Source organism: Anguilla anguilla, chromosome 3 (genome assembly GCF_013347855.1).
Source record: "Anguilla anguilla isolate fAngAng1 chromosome 3, fAngAng1.pri, whole genome shotgun sequence".
In the NCBI taxonomy this organism is placed as follows: Eukaryota; Metazoa; Chordata; class Actinopteri; order Anguilliformes; family Anguillidae; genus Anguilla; species Anguilla anguilla.
This window is the reverse complement of record NC_049203.1, coordinates 38,011,939-38,027,659: the sequence shown is the minus strand read 5'-3', so window position 1 is coordinate 38,027,659 and position 15,721 is coordinate 38,011,939. Positions and strand designations below refer to the sequence as shown.

At 43.3% G+C, this 15,721-nt stretch overlaps 1 protein-coding gene across 4 annotated transcripts in view; it reads left to right on the top strand.

Moving 5' to 3' along the window:
• The window catches only part of LOC118224144 (potassium voltage-gated channel subfamily H member 7-like), a 97,898-nt gene that overhangs the window by 65,393 nt on the left and 16,784 nt on the right, over positions 1 to 15,721 (top strand). For 3 of the 4 annotated variants that reach the window (XM_035411359.1, XM_035411358.1, XM_035411356.1), the window contains 7 exons: positions 1,747 to 2,146; positions 2,379 to 2,579; positions 6,234 to 6,488; positions 9,265 to 9,470; positions 9,585 to 9,669; positions 10,361 to 10,588; positions 14,329 to 14,485. In XM_035411359.1, the coding sequence (XP_035267250.1) occupies positions 1,747 to 2,146; positions 2,379 to 2,579; positions 6,234 to 6,488; positions 9,265 to 9,470; positions 9,585 to 9,669; positions 10,361 to 10,588; positions 14,329 to 14,485 (1,532 nt within the window). The remainder of the gene's footprint in view (positions 1 to 1,746; positions 2,147 to 2,378; positions 2,580 to 6,233; positions 6,489 to 9,264; positions 9,471 to 9,584; positions 9,670 to 10,360; positions 10,589 to 14,328; positions 14,486 to 15,721) is intronic. The other variant, XM_035411357.1, reaches the window with a different exon arrangement.

The following is a 15,721-nucleotide window of genomic DNA, read 5'->3' as shown; positions in this document are numbered from 1 at the left end:
CTGTAGGTTTTCACTCCCTGAACAGTATGGTATCCTTGAGCAGGCAAATGTGGAGATAAAATGGAAAATGTTCAAAATCTTCTGTCATTTCAAAATTTAAATTCAGACTTTAGGAAGTTAAGGACATCATTCAGGGTTTTGGGAGAATAAAACACTGTTTGTTTTCATTGTGTCACTGTCCCTGTAAAAAGCGCTACACAGATAAAATTATGTTTACTTGAATATAAAAGGCACATAATAATAAACGCCCAGTTCAGCAGTTGAACAACACAAGATCTCCAGAAACAGACTAATAACTGACTTAAAAACCATAAGATCTTACTTCAGAAGATCAAGTTAGGCTGAGAAACTGTGGCTGATGGTCAACACAGCCCGAGAGGAATGGAAAAGTACATTCTTCATCAATGTGAAAGTGAAAGTCCGTGTTAAGATAACAAGACCAATACAATACATAGGACAACACTACAATGTTGACTTCATTGTTGTTTTTCTCTCATACTTTCAGTAGTATTCTTTCCAGTTCCCCTATTCAGGTTATGCATTTGTGTGTGTTTGCCTTGGATATAAGTGGTTTCTGAATGGAAGCCCTGCCCTATACAGTATATCAGCTTTGTGAAGCTCATGATGCATAGTTTATGTTCAGACTGGGCCACAGATTCAGTTCTGTAGTAATTATTGAGGCTCTGCTTTCAGTGTGTTCAGCAAGTATCCTGTTAAGTGTCTGAGAGCTTTGACTTGTGACACTTTTCTAATGGAGGTTGTTTGTGTTTGGCCGATGTTGTCATAATTCAACACTGTTCTCATTGCCGTTTTGAGCAATTTTGCTGTTTTTCTGACAGATGAACCTTCTGTTTGTGCATCATCTATTTAGCCATTTTGTAGCTCTTTACAAGTGCTGATTGTCACATAATCAAGTTTTATTTAAGAAGTGTATTTTACAATGCATTTGCCACAAATATGCTTCACAGTATTCTATGGCCTAAATCCACCCACAAACCAAGCCAGACATGACTGTGCCAATGGAAAACTCTCTGAATGACATGCAGGAAGAAACCATCTGAAGACCCAGCCTCAGTAGGAAGAGCCCATCCTCCTCTGGCCAAAAGGAATTGTCAAACCTCTTTTGTAGCAGATACATATTGCTATTTGGCATTCAACGTAATGTGACTCGCCCAGATAGCTGCCTTTGTCATTTTGAGTGTATTCCCTTGGCACAGTCACCTCTGGCTTGGTTTGTAGCTGTGATTTTGTTACATCGAAGTTGAAGTTGTTTTCCATGTGGTGTTTCATGTTGACAAACCCTTGACTTTTTGTGTATGTGTGTGTGGGTGTTTTATCTAGATTCAAATAATAAGAGTAATTGTAAATTAAAATTTACAATTATAAAATACGCAACTATGGGAGCCAAAATAAGTTTGATGCATATTGTATTTTTAAGCTTTAATATAGGTACAACAGTGCAACTTCTGTTTATAAAATCCACTGTAGAACATGGGGTATTCTACCAAGAGATACATTCCTGACAAATTAGCTTGAAATGGGTGCATCTCACTCCTTCATACTACAGGTTTTTTAAAGGCTGTAGAGTTCTCTGCCTATGCCTTGTGCATTATTTCTGCATTCTGAGACACTGCACTGTACTCCATGACCATTCACATTTAGCAATGAAAAACTTTGCCATAAATAATTATGATTGACTGAATAAAACCCACTGCTAATAAGAAGTGCACATTTCTGTTTCCTCAGACGACCACTCTGATTGGCCTGTTGAAAACAGCACGACTCCTGCGATTAGTCCGAGTTGCTCGGAAACTGGACCGCTACTCTGAGTATGGAGCAGCCGTATTGATGCTGCTGATGTGCATTTTTGCACTGATCGCCCATTGGCTGGCCTGCATATGGTACGCCATTGGGAACGTGGAGAAGCCGTACCTCGAGCACAAGATCGGCTGGCTCGATAACCTGGGTGTGTCTATCGGCAAGAGGTACAACTACAGTGACCCAAACTCCGGCCCCTCCATCAAGGACAAGTACGTCACCGCACTTTACTTCACCTTCAGCAGCCTCACCAGTGTCGGTTTCGGCAACGTCTCTCCCAACACCAACTCGGAGAAGATCTTCTCCATATGCGTCATGCTGATTGGCTGTGAGTCTTAGCTTTCTGGCCTTCCTTCCGTCAGAATGTAATTTGCAGTCAGATGTTCTCCAGTCTACAGTCACAATCAGATGCATCAACCAGCCACAGTGCATCAGCTCCTGAAGATCAACCCGTGACTCTGCCCATCACATATAGCAAGGGATGGTTGTGTGGAATAAGTCAAGCTGCACATGCAGGTATTGACGACTGTAATCTTGGCTCTGTGCTTCTTTCTTCACAGCCCTCATGTACGCCAGTATTTTCGGCAACGTGTCGGCCATCATCCAGCGGCTCTACTCGGGCACGGCCAGATACCACCTGCAGATGCTACGCGTGAAGGAGTTCATACGCTTCCACCAGATCCCCAACCCGCTGCGGCAGAGACTGGAGGAGTACTTCCAGCACGCGTGGACCTACACCAATGGCATCGACATGAACATGGTACATGTCTTACAGCCATGAGCCACCCCTCATCTTAACAACAACCCATCCCTCCACAGTGGAAGACCTGTACAATGTACAGTGACTGAGCCTGGTATCCTTATTTCTCATTCTGTTATGTCATTTCCTGTAATTATTAAGTGTGTCTTAATCAATTCTCATCAGTTCATTTCACTAATAAATGTAACTACTGTATAGCAAGCAATTATTCTCATGTAGGCTATTTGGCTGTAAATAATATAACAATGAATTAAAGATAAATAATTTTATACCCATTAGATTAAATACACTACATAATATGATCATTAAAAGTGTGCTTGTGTTCAATGTACTTAAAAACACTTGTCTTTTCCATGTTTGCTTCATTACAAATGGAATGACTTCGCCACTCTGGTAAGAGCAGGAGGTATTATTTTTCAAATAAAACTTACTGCCACCTTCGTAACAAAATAACAAAGCTTTCCTTAGGGAAATTTTTTGCTCTCAAAGCATCTGCCTTCATCTTTCAAAAATTGTTTCCACAATAACTTGCACTGCTGACTCATCCTGTAGCTGAATGGATAAGAGCAGAATGGATTACCCCAGTCTCATTTCAGGCTGAAATAAAATGATTCAAAATATTCATACATTCGTTTTAAGCTGAAAACTTTCTTTTTCTAATTCACAAAGTCCTGCTTATGACTTGTTTCCAGTACTGGTACTTATTCATTCAGGGAGTTATAATGGCTAGAATAATAAAGATTCACGCTCTCTCACATATCCACACTTGCATGCCAGCATTTAATAAGTATTTTTAGTTGAACGCCATGCCAGGTTCAACAGCAACACTTGCCTGGGGAAAGAAAAATATGGCATCGTAAAACTGATTGGTCACTTGCTCAATAAACAATTGAGTTCAAATCTCCTTTTAGTAACACTAGGCTAGCTCAGAAGCTGATTTGTATATTAAAAGAAAATGCTGAGGCAGGCTGATGCTGAGGCAGGCTGACATTGCTTCACTGAGACCAAGGACTAATCATAGAATCAGGATGTTAGTACAACAGGCTCTTGACAGAATCCATATCATTACATATGGCATCACATCACTTTTTAAAGATGAGATAAAGTTAAATGGATTTAGCAGAGAAGTTTGCTTTTCACGAGGTAATGCCACTTGGTTACAAAATAACATTGTTAATCTAGCTAGCTAGCTCATACACAGTTCCATTAGCTAGTAGTTTCTTTTTAAGCCTTCACAGGGACTTAGTATGAAAATTAGCTCAATAGTTTACTCTGGCACATTTACATGATTGTGAAAATTGAAAGGTTGATCAATGTATATTGTCTCTGTTATAAATTTAAAGTTACAGAACATGACATAAAATAAAAAAATACCACTTTTCCAGTTATTGTAGTTATTGTTAGTCAAATGTAGGCAAGTATAATTTTATAGAAAATTGTCTGGGGCAAGTAGATTTCTTATGAATTTGCCCAGCTGAGCAAGTGTGAGAAAGCTTTAACGTTGAACCCTGCATGTGCATCTGTCACAGATTGGCTTGCGTGTGGCTGACCATGGTTGCTTTTGCATGAGGTCTGTGCAGTCAAACCTGCTGCCATTATTTTAGATTCTGCTTCAGGGACTGAATTAGCTGTGCTAATTTGGCCGCCCATCTGAACAATGCCAAGGTTTTAAATGTGTAGAGGTTACGGATGTGTGGGCTTCTAAGAGATACTTGCAATATGCACTTGAAAAATGCACTTGTCAAATGCCACCAGACATTTCCTTTTCAAATCTTTTTGCCATAGCTTAATCTCAAGAAAAAAAGTTTCCATTACAAACACCAGCGCATTCTAAAACCCTTTATTGAATCTTATCATTGTTAAAACTACAACACAAAATGTGCCACTTGATCACAGGTTCTATTTGTTTTTATGTGCTCAGTGAAAGAAATGTCTCACATATAGAAATGTGAAATGTGTTAGTTTATTCCAGATTTGATCCTCACAGAGGTAAGTTTTTTTATGATCTAAATTATATATTCTCATAATTTAGAATTATTACTCATGATGAAAAAAAAGCTCCATGCGACATTAAATCTGTTTACTCATAACTAATAAATTAAGATGGAATCATGCATAAAATTGTGTAGTAAAGAGTAAAGGCAATCTTCTTTACAGCAATACAAAGTTACGATAATACAAAAACTTTTTAATAAACTAAAATTGGTTTGTTTATTAAGTTTCAGACTAGGTACTCACATTTTATGCAAAATTCAAACTTTCAAAATTCAAACTGTTCAACATAACAAAATGAAGACTTATTTATTATTTACATCCCCTAATAAGAGCTCACACATTTCAAATTAGCACCACATTCTTAAACAGCATAACAATAGTACACTAGGGATAGTAAACTGCTCATATTGTATTCAATCATTTCACTTCCCGAACAATGATTGTTGCTGATTTCAAAAACATATTTCATTGCTGAAACTATGATTAGGAATGGCTAGGGATGACAAATGCACATTCTGTGTTTAAGCATCTGTAGGTGTTTATGTGGGTTTTATCAAGTGCAAATGAGTGGGTAAATCAGCAATTAACAGTAATTCTAAAACAGCCTCACTCTTGAAATCCATCCAAATATACAATATATTTGGATTGAAATTTGAATTGTTATTTTAAACTGTGAATACCAAGTCAGCTAGTCAAATATTACTTACAAATATACAGGCTCCCTTTTGGCTATAAAGATGTTGAGGTCATAATAGTACAGCTTGATCCAGCGTTGCCTCATGAGCCAACAATGGCTATTAGTGCATCAGCAGGATATTTTCGCCGCAATTCACAGTAGGCTTATTTCAGTCGAGGTTCCTCTGGTGACCCCTGTATTATTTCCTCCCAACATTGCATCTGGTATCCACAGTAAAACAGTTGTTGTCATTGAGAGATACTCTTCTGTAATCAATGTACATTTAATGAACAGTGGTTAGAGAGAAAGGTAAAATTAGTAATTCCAAATAGGAATATACTAGGAAAATTCACATGCAGATACAAGCTATTTGTAATTCACAATCAGGTTGTGTGCTTAATGGTACCATTTGCATACATCAATTTTACAATGATGTATAGAGAGAGGGTGGGCAATTTGCGGTTCTGGAGGGCCGGTGTATATGCAGGTTTTTGTTTCCGCTAATTACCTTGGCTAAGTGAGCTAATTGACTGTGTACACCAGCACTGGTTCCCTTTTAGATTAAATCACATCAAAACATTTCATGTAGGGACACATGAACAGTTCTTGACTGTCATTCGTGCACCTATCAAGAAATGTAGCTAAATGTCAGATGGCGTAAATGTCAGGGCTAATAGAACAATTAACACCAGAAGTTGGCATGAAAACCAGAAACAGATATGGCCCTCGTTGCCCACCTCTCATATAGATGATCATGTGATGGATCCCTACTGGATGCAATGCAGTTATTTTCTGCACAAATTAGAAATTTTTGTAAAGGAAAAAAACTGACATGGCAAATGTGTTCAGTGTTTTTGAACTGCTTGCGCAAGGTTTTCAAATCTCCAGAAAAGCCCATCACCCTGACTGCACGTGTCGAGCGTTGTCGCATATGAATCTCACGTCTCTGCTGGCTGCCGCCTGTGCTCTGACCTTGTGCTTTGCAGGTCTTAAAGGGCTTCCCAGAATGCCTGCAGGCCGACATCTGCCTGCACCTCAACAAGACCCTGCTGCAGCAGTGCAAGGCCTTCCACGGAGCCACCAAGGGCTGCCTGCGCGCCCTGGCCATGAGGTTCAAGACCACCCACGCCCCTCCCGGCGACACGCTGGTGCACGGTGGCGACGTCCTCACGGCGCTCTACTTCCTGTCCCGTGGCTCCATCGAGATTCTGAAGGACGACATAGTGGTAGCCATTTTGGGTAAGCGACACAAGTCCTTTTCTCACGCTTTTGGTGGTCCTGGCTGGAGATAGCTGTGGTTCATCTCCTACTTCAGACAATTCAGCAATGCGGTTGTTTCCTTTATCTCACCGCTATCTTTAACTCCGTGTTCCAGTACAATGAAGGATCTTCCATACTTCATATTTCAAATGCATCTCATTTCATGCTCCTAATCCTGGCTCTGTGGTTCTTTTATTCTGCTTGGATGACAGACAGAGAAACGCTGCCAGTTAATTTTGTTATATAAACACCCTGTTTAAGTGCAGATGGAAAGATTCCGTCTGAAATGATGCTAATGTTGTGTAAATATTGTACCTCGTATGGTACCGTTTCCAAAAGCACACAGCTGGATCATGAATATTTCAATCTGCCTCTCATTTGATTGTGCATTCTTAATTCAACGTGTCATTAAAACCACGAATGTCGGGAATTATAAATTGTCACAGTCTGTGCACGCGGTTATTAGCCGGAGTTAACTGAACCTATTCCTCTGGGGTCTGTGGAGAGCCCCGTATGTGACAGGTACACTGTGCTAATGTAGGAGGAGCAGGAGATTAAGTAAGGGAAAAAGGTATGTGGTCCCCAGTGAAAAGCCATGATGTAGCATAACAGGTTTCAGGGTGGGGGAGGGGGGGTACATAAACAGAGATCTCTCAAGGTGAATGCCGGTTTACTCGCATGCAAACGGCTAACCACATCCTGTCGTTGTGAGGGGGGGGGGGGGGCGAGCAGCAAAAAGAGCAAGCTGGTATGCAGCCACATCTCCCAGTTCCCCTCCTGCTGCTTGTGTGCACGCACCCGCCACATTTAACACGCTGTTTTAGTCAACAGAATTTTGGGAAGCGGCTGTGGTTCTTTTAGCGCCAGACGAGGCTTGCGCGTTGCTCGTTAAACAGCTCACATTTCTGTTGTATGGCAGGGTTTGCTCCGACTTCCGCGGTTGAGGGCCAGAGAGAGAATCCTCAGGCCCTGCTGTTTTTAAAGTATTGGCACTTTTCTGTGGGACTGACGGGGAGGCATGCCGTTTCCAAAAGGCGGCGAATCACGGGAAAACCTGGCGTCTTGAGAGAACACTGCGTAACAACTGCCACTGCATAGCTCTGCAGTAGGTCTTTTTTTAGCAAAAGGCAAGAGTGGAGAGCGGGAGAGATGAGGAGGGGGGGAGAGATTTTGGATCTTTTATTATTTTGGTTTAATTGTCAGCTCTCTGTGAAGAGGTGCAGGAGAGGACGGCGGCAGCTGCAGCTGCTGATCTGCGGTGTCATTGACAACCCCAGGATGCAATTAGGGGATATCTCCCCCGTCTGTGTCACACAGAGAGGCAGGCAGGTGTAGCAGGCTAAGCCTTATTTAAACGGCCCATTTCTCACAGAATGAATACTCTTTGGCGAGGCCACTGATGTAATGGGGTCAGGCAGAACCTGTAAATCGCAAGCACGACACTGCACAGTGACGCAAAGGAATTATTCTTCTCAGGGCGAGTTACACAGACTGCTGATCTTTTTTTTTTTTTGGCATTCATAAATTTACACAATCATTTATTTTTTTCTAAAAGGAGGCCCGCTAAGCACAAATTAGAAAAACGGCTATAAAACTGATCGCACCAGCGCTCCGCGTAACTGCAAATTGCAGCCGGAAGGCACCTGGCTCATATGCGAACCTCTGAGAACTGCTTGTGCGGCATTTTTGAAAAAATAAAACTGCCCGTAAAAGAGTAGGGGCCAGGAAGAGGACACAGAGTCCCTCAGAGTTAGACTTCCTGTCCGCTGTGCACTGAGTCCCTCAGAGTTAGACTTCCTGTCCGCTGTACTAGCGGTAGCCCTGGGCTCTTGTCCGTTACACACACGCCAAGCTGACCCAAGGCCTGCACGCGTTTACATGCCCCTGTGCTCTCTCCCGTGCAGCGGTGGGCCTATATGCCCGGTGTGAAGCCCTGTGGTCACCACTCTGTGTAGATCACATCATACTCGTGCTGCTGCCTGGGCTTATACACAATATTCAGATCAACAAGCCAACCATGACTGGGCATTTACCCAGAACTGGAACCAGCAGAAACCAGTCTCCAGATGTATAAGATGCCCTTTAAGACTACTAGTATAAGACTCCATAGGAAGTGGCCCTACTTTAGGAAGTTGCAACTGTATCTCTTCGAGTAGTCAGTTTTATAATCAAATGTATCCAATGTATGCATTTGCCCTATTGAATCATCTGTGTTAAAGATACGAAAATACAGCATAATAACAGGCTAGAGCCAAAGTGCTTCCGATTTCTGAAAATGTTTCTATTTAAATAATGCAATAGGGAATTTTATATATACTGAATATTTCTGATAATTCTTAAAAGGTGGCCATTGCAGTGCTGATACTCACTCACAGAAAACAGAACCACAGTAGTTCTGTCAATGCTCACAGACAGAACACAACCACACCAGTGCTAATAATACTCAGAGAGGCCATACCTTGCTGGTGCTGATAATTCTTACAGAGAGAACCACACTGGCTCTGATATTGCTTACAGAGAGAACCACACTGCTGCTGATAATGCTTGCATAGAGAACCACACTACTAGTGATAATCGTTACAGAGAGAACCATACTGCTACTGATATTGCTTACGGAGAGAACCACACTCATGCTGATAGTCTGATTGTGCTTACAAGGAGAAGACTATTGCTAGTAATGCCTGCAGACAGAATTGTATCAGGTTGCATACTGCACACTGTGGTTACCTTGCCTGAACTCTGCTCTCTTTTCCAGGAAAAAATGATATCTTTGGGGAGATGATCCATCTCTACGCTAAGCCTGGGAAGTCCAATGCAGACGTTAGAGCTTTGAGCTACTGCGACCTGCACACAATCCAGAGGGAGGATCTCCTGGAAGTGCTGGACATGTATCCAGAGTTCGCCGACCACTTCCTGACCAACCTGGAGCTCACGTTCAATCTGAGAGACAATAACGCAAAAGTATGTTCGTAAAGAGCCATTTTTCATCAAGTTCCAGGCCTCTCCCCAATACTGCACTGTTATTACCCAATATAGTAAATGCATTTTGTAACCTATATATTTGTATTTGTACAGACTAGCTATTCACAAGCAAGCGATTCAGATGAGGAAGACGTTAAATGTAGAAGGAAAATTTCCTTTCAAAGAAAATCCTCTGCAGGTTGGTTACACTTCATTCTATTTTCTTTTTACCGTGAAGCCATATTCATTGACTGAATTCCACACAAATTCAGTGGTTAATATGTTCAATGGTCAGTGTCCTCTTGCCACTATAACACAGTGGATCTCACAAATCTCAGGTGAGCCAGACTTTACATGAGATGAGGGGCACCTCTGTATTGACTGATTTATATCAATACAATATAGACCTGTTATGAGGACATTGACGGAGAAGCAAAACTGAACTTTGTACGTTCTTTTAAATTCAATTCAATTGAGCACCTTCAAAGGAAAATCTAAATTGCAGTCTGGCAATGGCTGTGAAGCCTTAACCTTCACAATGAATCCTTCTGAAACATAATAGATATCCAGCTACCCACAGAAATGATAGTCCTGTATGTGCTGGAGGGAACAGTGTGGGCAATCACACAACTATTAATGATGTAAACTTTTTAATGCTGAAGTGCTTCATTCAAACTTTTCTTTCCCACTGCATTGTAGACGCACACGGGCGACGGCCGTCCTGGTCATTTTTCAGTTGTTTTCTGAAGTTCGAAGGAGAGGAGCAGAGCGATTCCCTGGAGTGCAATTTACTCCTTATTGATATTTTGCACTGAATGTCATACCCTGCAGAAGCCTGTGCTGCAGCAAGCGTTTCACCGACCCTGTTCTCTCTCATCGCTGTTTCACAGGGGGAAAGAACAAAGAGGCGGAGAATGATGATGAGAAGGAGAAGCAGCTGTACTTGTCTTCCAAGAGTGCATCGGAGGACAAGAAAGACTCGGCGGAAGAGGAGACGCCCCTGTGCTCGGGGATCATGGGATACCCTTCGGTGCGGGATCATGCCCTGGGACTCGGTCTCCATGACAACAAAACCATCCCTGTGAGAGACAGCCTGGCCCAGAGTGTGTCTTATAAAGGTAAGGCTTTTAGCACTCAGACTTCCCGCGTCACTGCTCCTGAAAGCCTCGGGGCTCTTTGTAACACAAACACTTACCTATCCACATAAACTTCTAATTAAAATGTTTTATGTGCCTCAGATTCAGATACCATTAAAAGACCCTCTTGCGGAAGCAAGAAGCAGCCTATATGGTTGCTGTCGTAAATATAGTGATGGCAGAAAAACACAATAAAAGTAGGAGGCTATTTTTATTATTCTGCAGCATTTTTCAAGATAACCGGTAGACTATTATCCTTGTTGGACATAATTTTTGTGGTGGTGGTGGTGGTGTGAATTCTTTTGAAACTTTTTAGAAATAAAAATGTACCCATTTTTTATTTCTAAATTTCCTATATTCTCTGAACATGATTTGGCTAAAGAACAAAATAAAATGTGTATTATTACTGTCATCAGTTACAGATCATCATTTTATTTGTACAGCACTGTTTACAGAAAACTGTCACAAAGATGCGTTACAAAGAAGCAGAAAAAGAGCAAATAAACAGGTCTGAACCCCCAAATGGCAAGCGTGTGAGGCAAAAAAAAAAACCTCCCCACTGGTGAGAAATCTCTGGGGAAACCCAGCTACAGAGGGGAAGCCCATTCTCTATTGGCCGGCCTGGGGTAAAATCAATCTGTGGTTTCTCCAGTGATACCACTTCTGTTCTGTGCCTTTTGTCTGGCGTTTTAACGTGATGTCGCACCTGGATGCTGATGCGGAACCTTAAGAAGTTTTTGAAGCATGTTCATCAAGAGTTTGTTTTCATAACAATGGTGAAAAGGCCTTTTGTCCCATCACAGCCTGATTAGAGCCTGCCTGTATACAGGCTGCTGCTGTCCCTGGTTCTGAAGGATGCACAGGCTGTGAGAGGAGATGACCAAAGAGGAGAAGCAGCCCCCCCCCCCCCCCCCCCCCCCCTTCTCAGCATCACAGGAGGATTACATCATTATGGGGTGTGGACTGCTGACACATCCGTTTAAGTAGATATTAAACTTCATCCTCCATAAACTCTCGGCAGTGGTCCGTAAAAAAAAAAAAAACATTAATTAAAAATTATATTCCTGACTTAGTTAAAGTATTACAAATGCTCAGGACCAGCCGCGTAATTATCCAGCAGGCGACAGGACAGCAGCCAGGGCAGAGTCCATGAGACAGCGCCGACTGCGACAACACACCGCTACGTAAGAGAAACCGACTTCTGCCGCTGAAAACAAAGCATCTGTCGCAGCACACCGCCTGCTGACTCTGCACAGGTGGGGAGGGGAGGGGGGAGGGGAGGGGTGTGCCGTAGTGGTGCTGAAAACGGGAGCAGAGGGAAGCCTCTGCAGAGCCGGTTCTTTTCGAAAGCTTAAGTCACGCCGCGGCCCCGTTTTAAAGGCTTTGGCGAAATCCGCCGCCCCGCCGCCTTCGCCGAATGCGTCCCCGGCGCGCACGCGGCGTTCCGCTCCTCTCGTCTGGAGGACGCTAATGCCTCTGTGCCGCTGAGAGGCGGGCGTGTCCTGAAGTGACTCCTTGGGAAGGGGGGAGGTCCGTGATTCCGCCGCCCCGGCCGTCCGGCTGCTCGTCACGCCGCGCCGTCTGAAGCTCTTCCTCAGAGCGCTTTCTTTAAGGAGATTAGAGGCCGCGGCTCTCGATGGCGGCGGTTTCACAGTGCTGTGTCGCCACGGCGCCTGCTGCCTCTGCTGGGGACATCGCTGGCTACGGGGTAAACACCCGTAGACATCGGACGACTTGAATTGTAATAATTGAAATAGCGCAGAATGTATAACACTGATGCTGATTCATACCTGAGAAGAGTTGTTTTCTAAACTGTTTACTGCTGGTCATGGTCAGATGGGGGGGGGGGGAAACATGAAAACTCCACACAGAAAGAGCCTTGGCGGGGATTCAAACTCAATACCGTCTTGCTGTGAGGTGTTAGCACTGCTCACCGCACCCTCTTTTGGAAACAAATATACAGTAAGCTCTATAATTTTTGGGACAAAAACTTTTTTATTTTTTATTTGGCTCTGTACTGTATTGTCTCAGGTGATGCTCTGCCTGGTCTGTATGGCAGCCATCTTCAGCTCCTGCTTGTTTTTCTAGTTGCCTTACATTTCCTCTTCAGCATATAAAACGCATGCTAAATATGATTCAGATCTGGTGAATGGCTTGGCCAGTCAAGAATTTCCCAGTTTTTGGCTTTGAAAAACTCCTTCACGGTTTTAGCTGTATGTTTGGGATCATTGCCTTGATTTAGGATGAAGCAGATAAGATGCTTTTGTGCACTTCAGAATTCATTCTGATGCTGCTATCAGCAGTTATATCATCAATGAAGACAAGTGAGTCAGTACCTGTAGCGTATTATACCCCAGCTTGCTAGTGAACTGTATGTCACTAAGTATGTGTGTACATACATACATATATACATACATAGCACCATACAGCTTGCAAGCAAGCTGGGTGTAATACATTATACCCTTTGGTCTTACAGTTAGTGATAGCAATGATTTACATAACATTATAAAGGCTGTTATAATTGCCTATGAGTTGTTATGAGTGCTTATAGCAGTGAGGCACTATAAATACACCTATAAGGCATTATATTATATTATGTTTTGCTTCATAGAAAGTGCTACCAAAATATTTCCCTATAACACTATATTGGAGCTCACTGTATAAATACATAAATTTAATTAAAATGATATGCTTAAGTTTTTGCTCCTTTAATCTTTTGTGGCAATTCTATGAATGTGGGTGATTAAATAGATATCCACTGCTATAGATATATGAGCTTATCCTCAAACGGTTTAAATGAAAGTAGCCCTTCACAGACATGGCTAGTAAACTTGCAAGTAGAACAAAAGCTGAAAAATCTTTTGTTGCCCTAAGAAAATGTGGGAAGCATTGTTCTGAGAACAATGGCGTGTTTAGTTTCCTGAAAGATATGGCTGAAACTTAAGATAAAGGTGAAACTATTCCTTTTAACATTGAAAATGCTTTTTGTTGAGATAGATTACATAGAGTAGGTGATTATAAAGCTCTCACTCAAGCACAAACATGCGCACACTTGCACAGTGCCAGTCACAATTAAATGTTCATGAGTTCATGAGGGGGCTATGAAATTGGATTGACACAGCAGTGGGTGATTCTTGCCCTAAATCATTTTATCGCTGAATCGTTCCCAGCAGGAGCGTTTTAACATCTGGCTCTTTCTGTACCGTTTTAACTGCCGAGCTGCTTGAGGCCCATCAGGTCGAGCGTCCCTAATTAACGTTGTCTCTTTCCATTTTATCCCTTTTTAAATCCATAAATGACCGATGTCTGGGTGACACAAAGGAATATAGCGCTGCTTATGTCAGAGATGCCGGTTCATAGCCAGGCTTTTTTAGCGCGAGTATAAAAGAGCCGTCCGGTCGGCCGTCCGGACCCGCCGAGCACAATCGGTCGCATCGATCAGCGTCGGGCTGGCTTTCGCAGGTGTCCGCCCGAGATAATCCAACCGGGCCTGCGTGTTCCGGTCACACGCTAGACCGCTGCGTCCCTCTCTCGCCGCAAAGTCCTCAGGCGACGCAGAGCTAATGAATTACTAACGACGGGGCCGAAGCAAAAAAAAACCGCCCCGGGGAAGATTAATAGCGCTCTATTTCGGTTGGCTCGCTCACGAGTGATTAATGGCGGTGGACCCGCGCGTAGAAGCCCGCCGTTTGCATTCGTTTGCCTGTTTCCTCCTCCGGCAGACCTGCACGTTGAGGAGTGGTCCTGCAAGAGGCCCAGGGAAGATCCGGACGAGTCGGCACGGCTGCAGGACGTGCGAGCCGCGGACGAGACGGAGAGCGAGATCACGTACGGGGAGGTGGAGCACCGTTTGGACCTGCTGCAGGAGCACCTGAACAGGTGAGCGCTCTGCGGGTTGCGTTCAAGACTGGGGCGGCAGTGTAGCACAGTGGGTAAGGAACTGGGCTTGTAACCCGAAAGGTCATAGGTTCAATTCCTGGACACTGCCAATGTACCCTTGAGCAAGATACCTAACCTGAATTGCGCACCCTGTTGCAAATAACCGCACCCTGTTGCAAATAACCTAGGTTTATACTCTCAGTTTTTTTAATAAGAATTTTTCACCAGTTGCATTAGCATTTCTCAGATCCATCTAATTAATGTGTGTCCAGTTTATGCTTCCCTCCTCATGAAAAGATATAAGGAAGGTTAACAACGGCAACAGGCCGTTCCACCTACTGTACCTTCTCTTGTTGTTTTGAAAGTCTTTTGCAAGCATCTAACGATGTGTCATCACAGTCCTCTGCGTCTACTATGTCTCTGCAAGCGATCCCGTGTTTAAAAAACCTCTCAAAAAACAACTTAGTGTCAGTGCACGGTGTACCTTTAATTAATGTCCACCTGCATCTCCCTGGATAATAAAAGCAGCCATTAAAGAGCTTGGAGGCAGAACACGCGGCGTCGAGGTCCAAACAGCTCCGCATTAACTGCTGATGTGCTCTGGTTTTGCTGGGTCTGAAACAGGCCCGGAAGGGAAATATGAAAGCATAACACAGCGGCAGGCTGTCACAAACGTAGCCCGCGGCAACAGAAACCTCGCTCCTGGGTAAATATCTAACTGCATCAACATCAATCCCCCCCCCCCCCCCCCCCCCCTCCCCCCCCTCAAAGCACATGATTAAGCAGAGAGCGGCAATAATAACAAACCGCTCTCGCAAAGCGGGTCTGATGCTGCCTGGTATTTATAGCAGCGATGATCACAGCAAAAACAGAAAAAAATGAAACCAGGTGACGCAGCGCTGGCAGAATCCTGCCTCAGCACACTTCCCCTTCTCCGGTCTCTGACACATTTCGCCGGTCTACTCCCCCGACACACGTGTACACTTGCGCTGTCTTTCGCCCGCAGTTCTGTCCAAAATCGTGACTCTCCTGTCTGTCTTGAGTTTAGCGAAAGGTTGAAATTGGAAAATGTTTGCTATGTGAAATATTTGCTGGCACAAGGGGCCCTATTCTGGTGACAAAGGTAGAGTTACAAATTATTTTCCCTCCTTTCTGATTTGTCTGGTTTTAAATAATTGAAATCATTTCAATTGAAATTTTACTTAGATCCCTGTGACTTTATTTTAGAATGGGCTA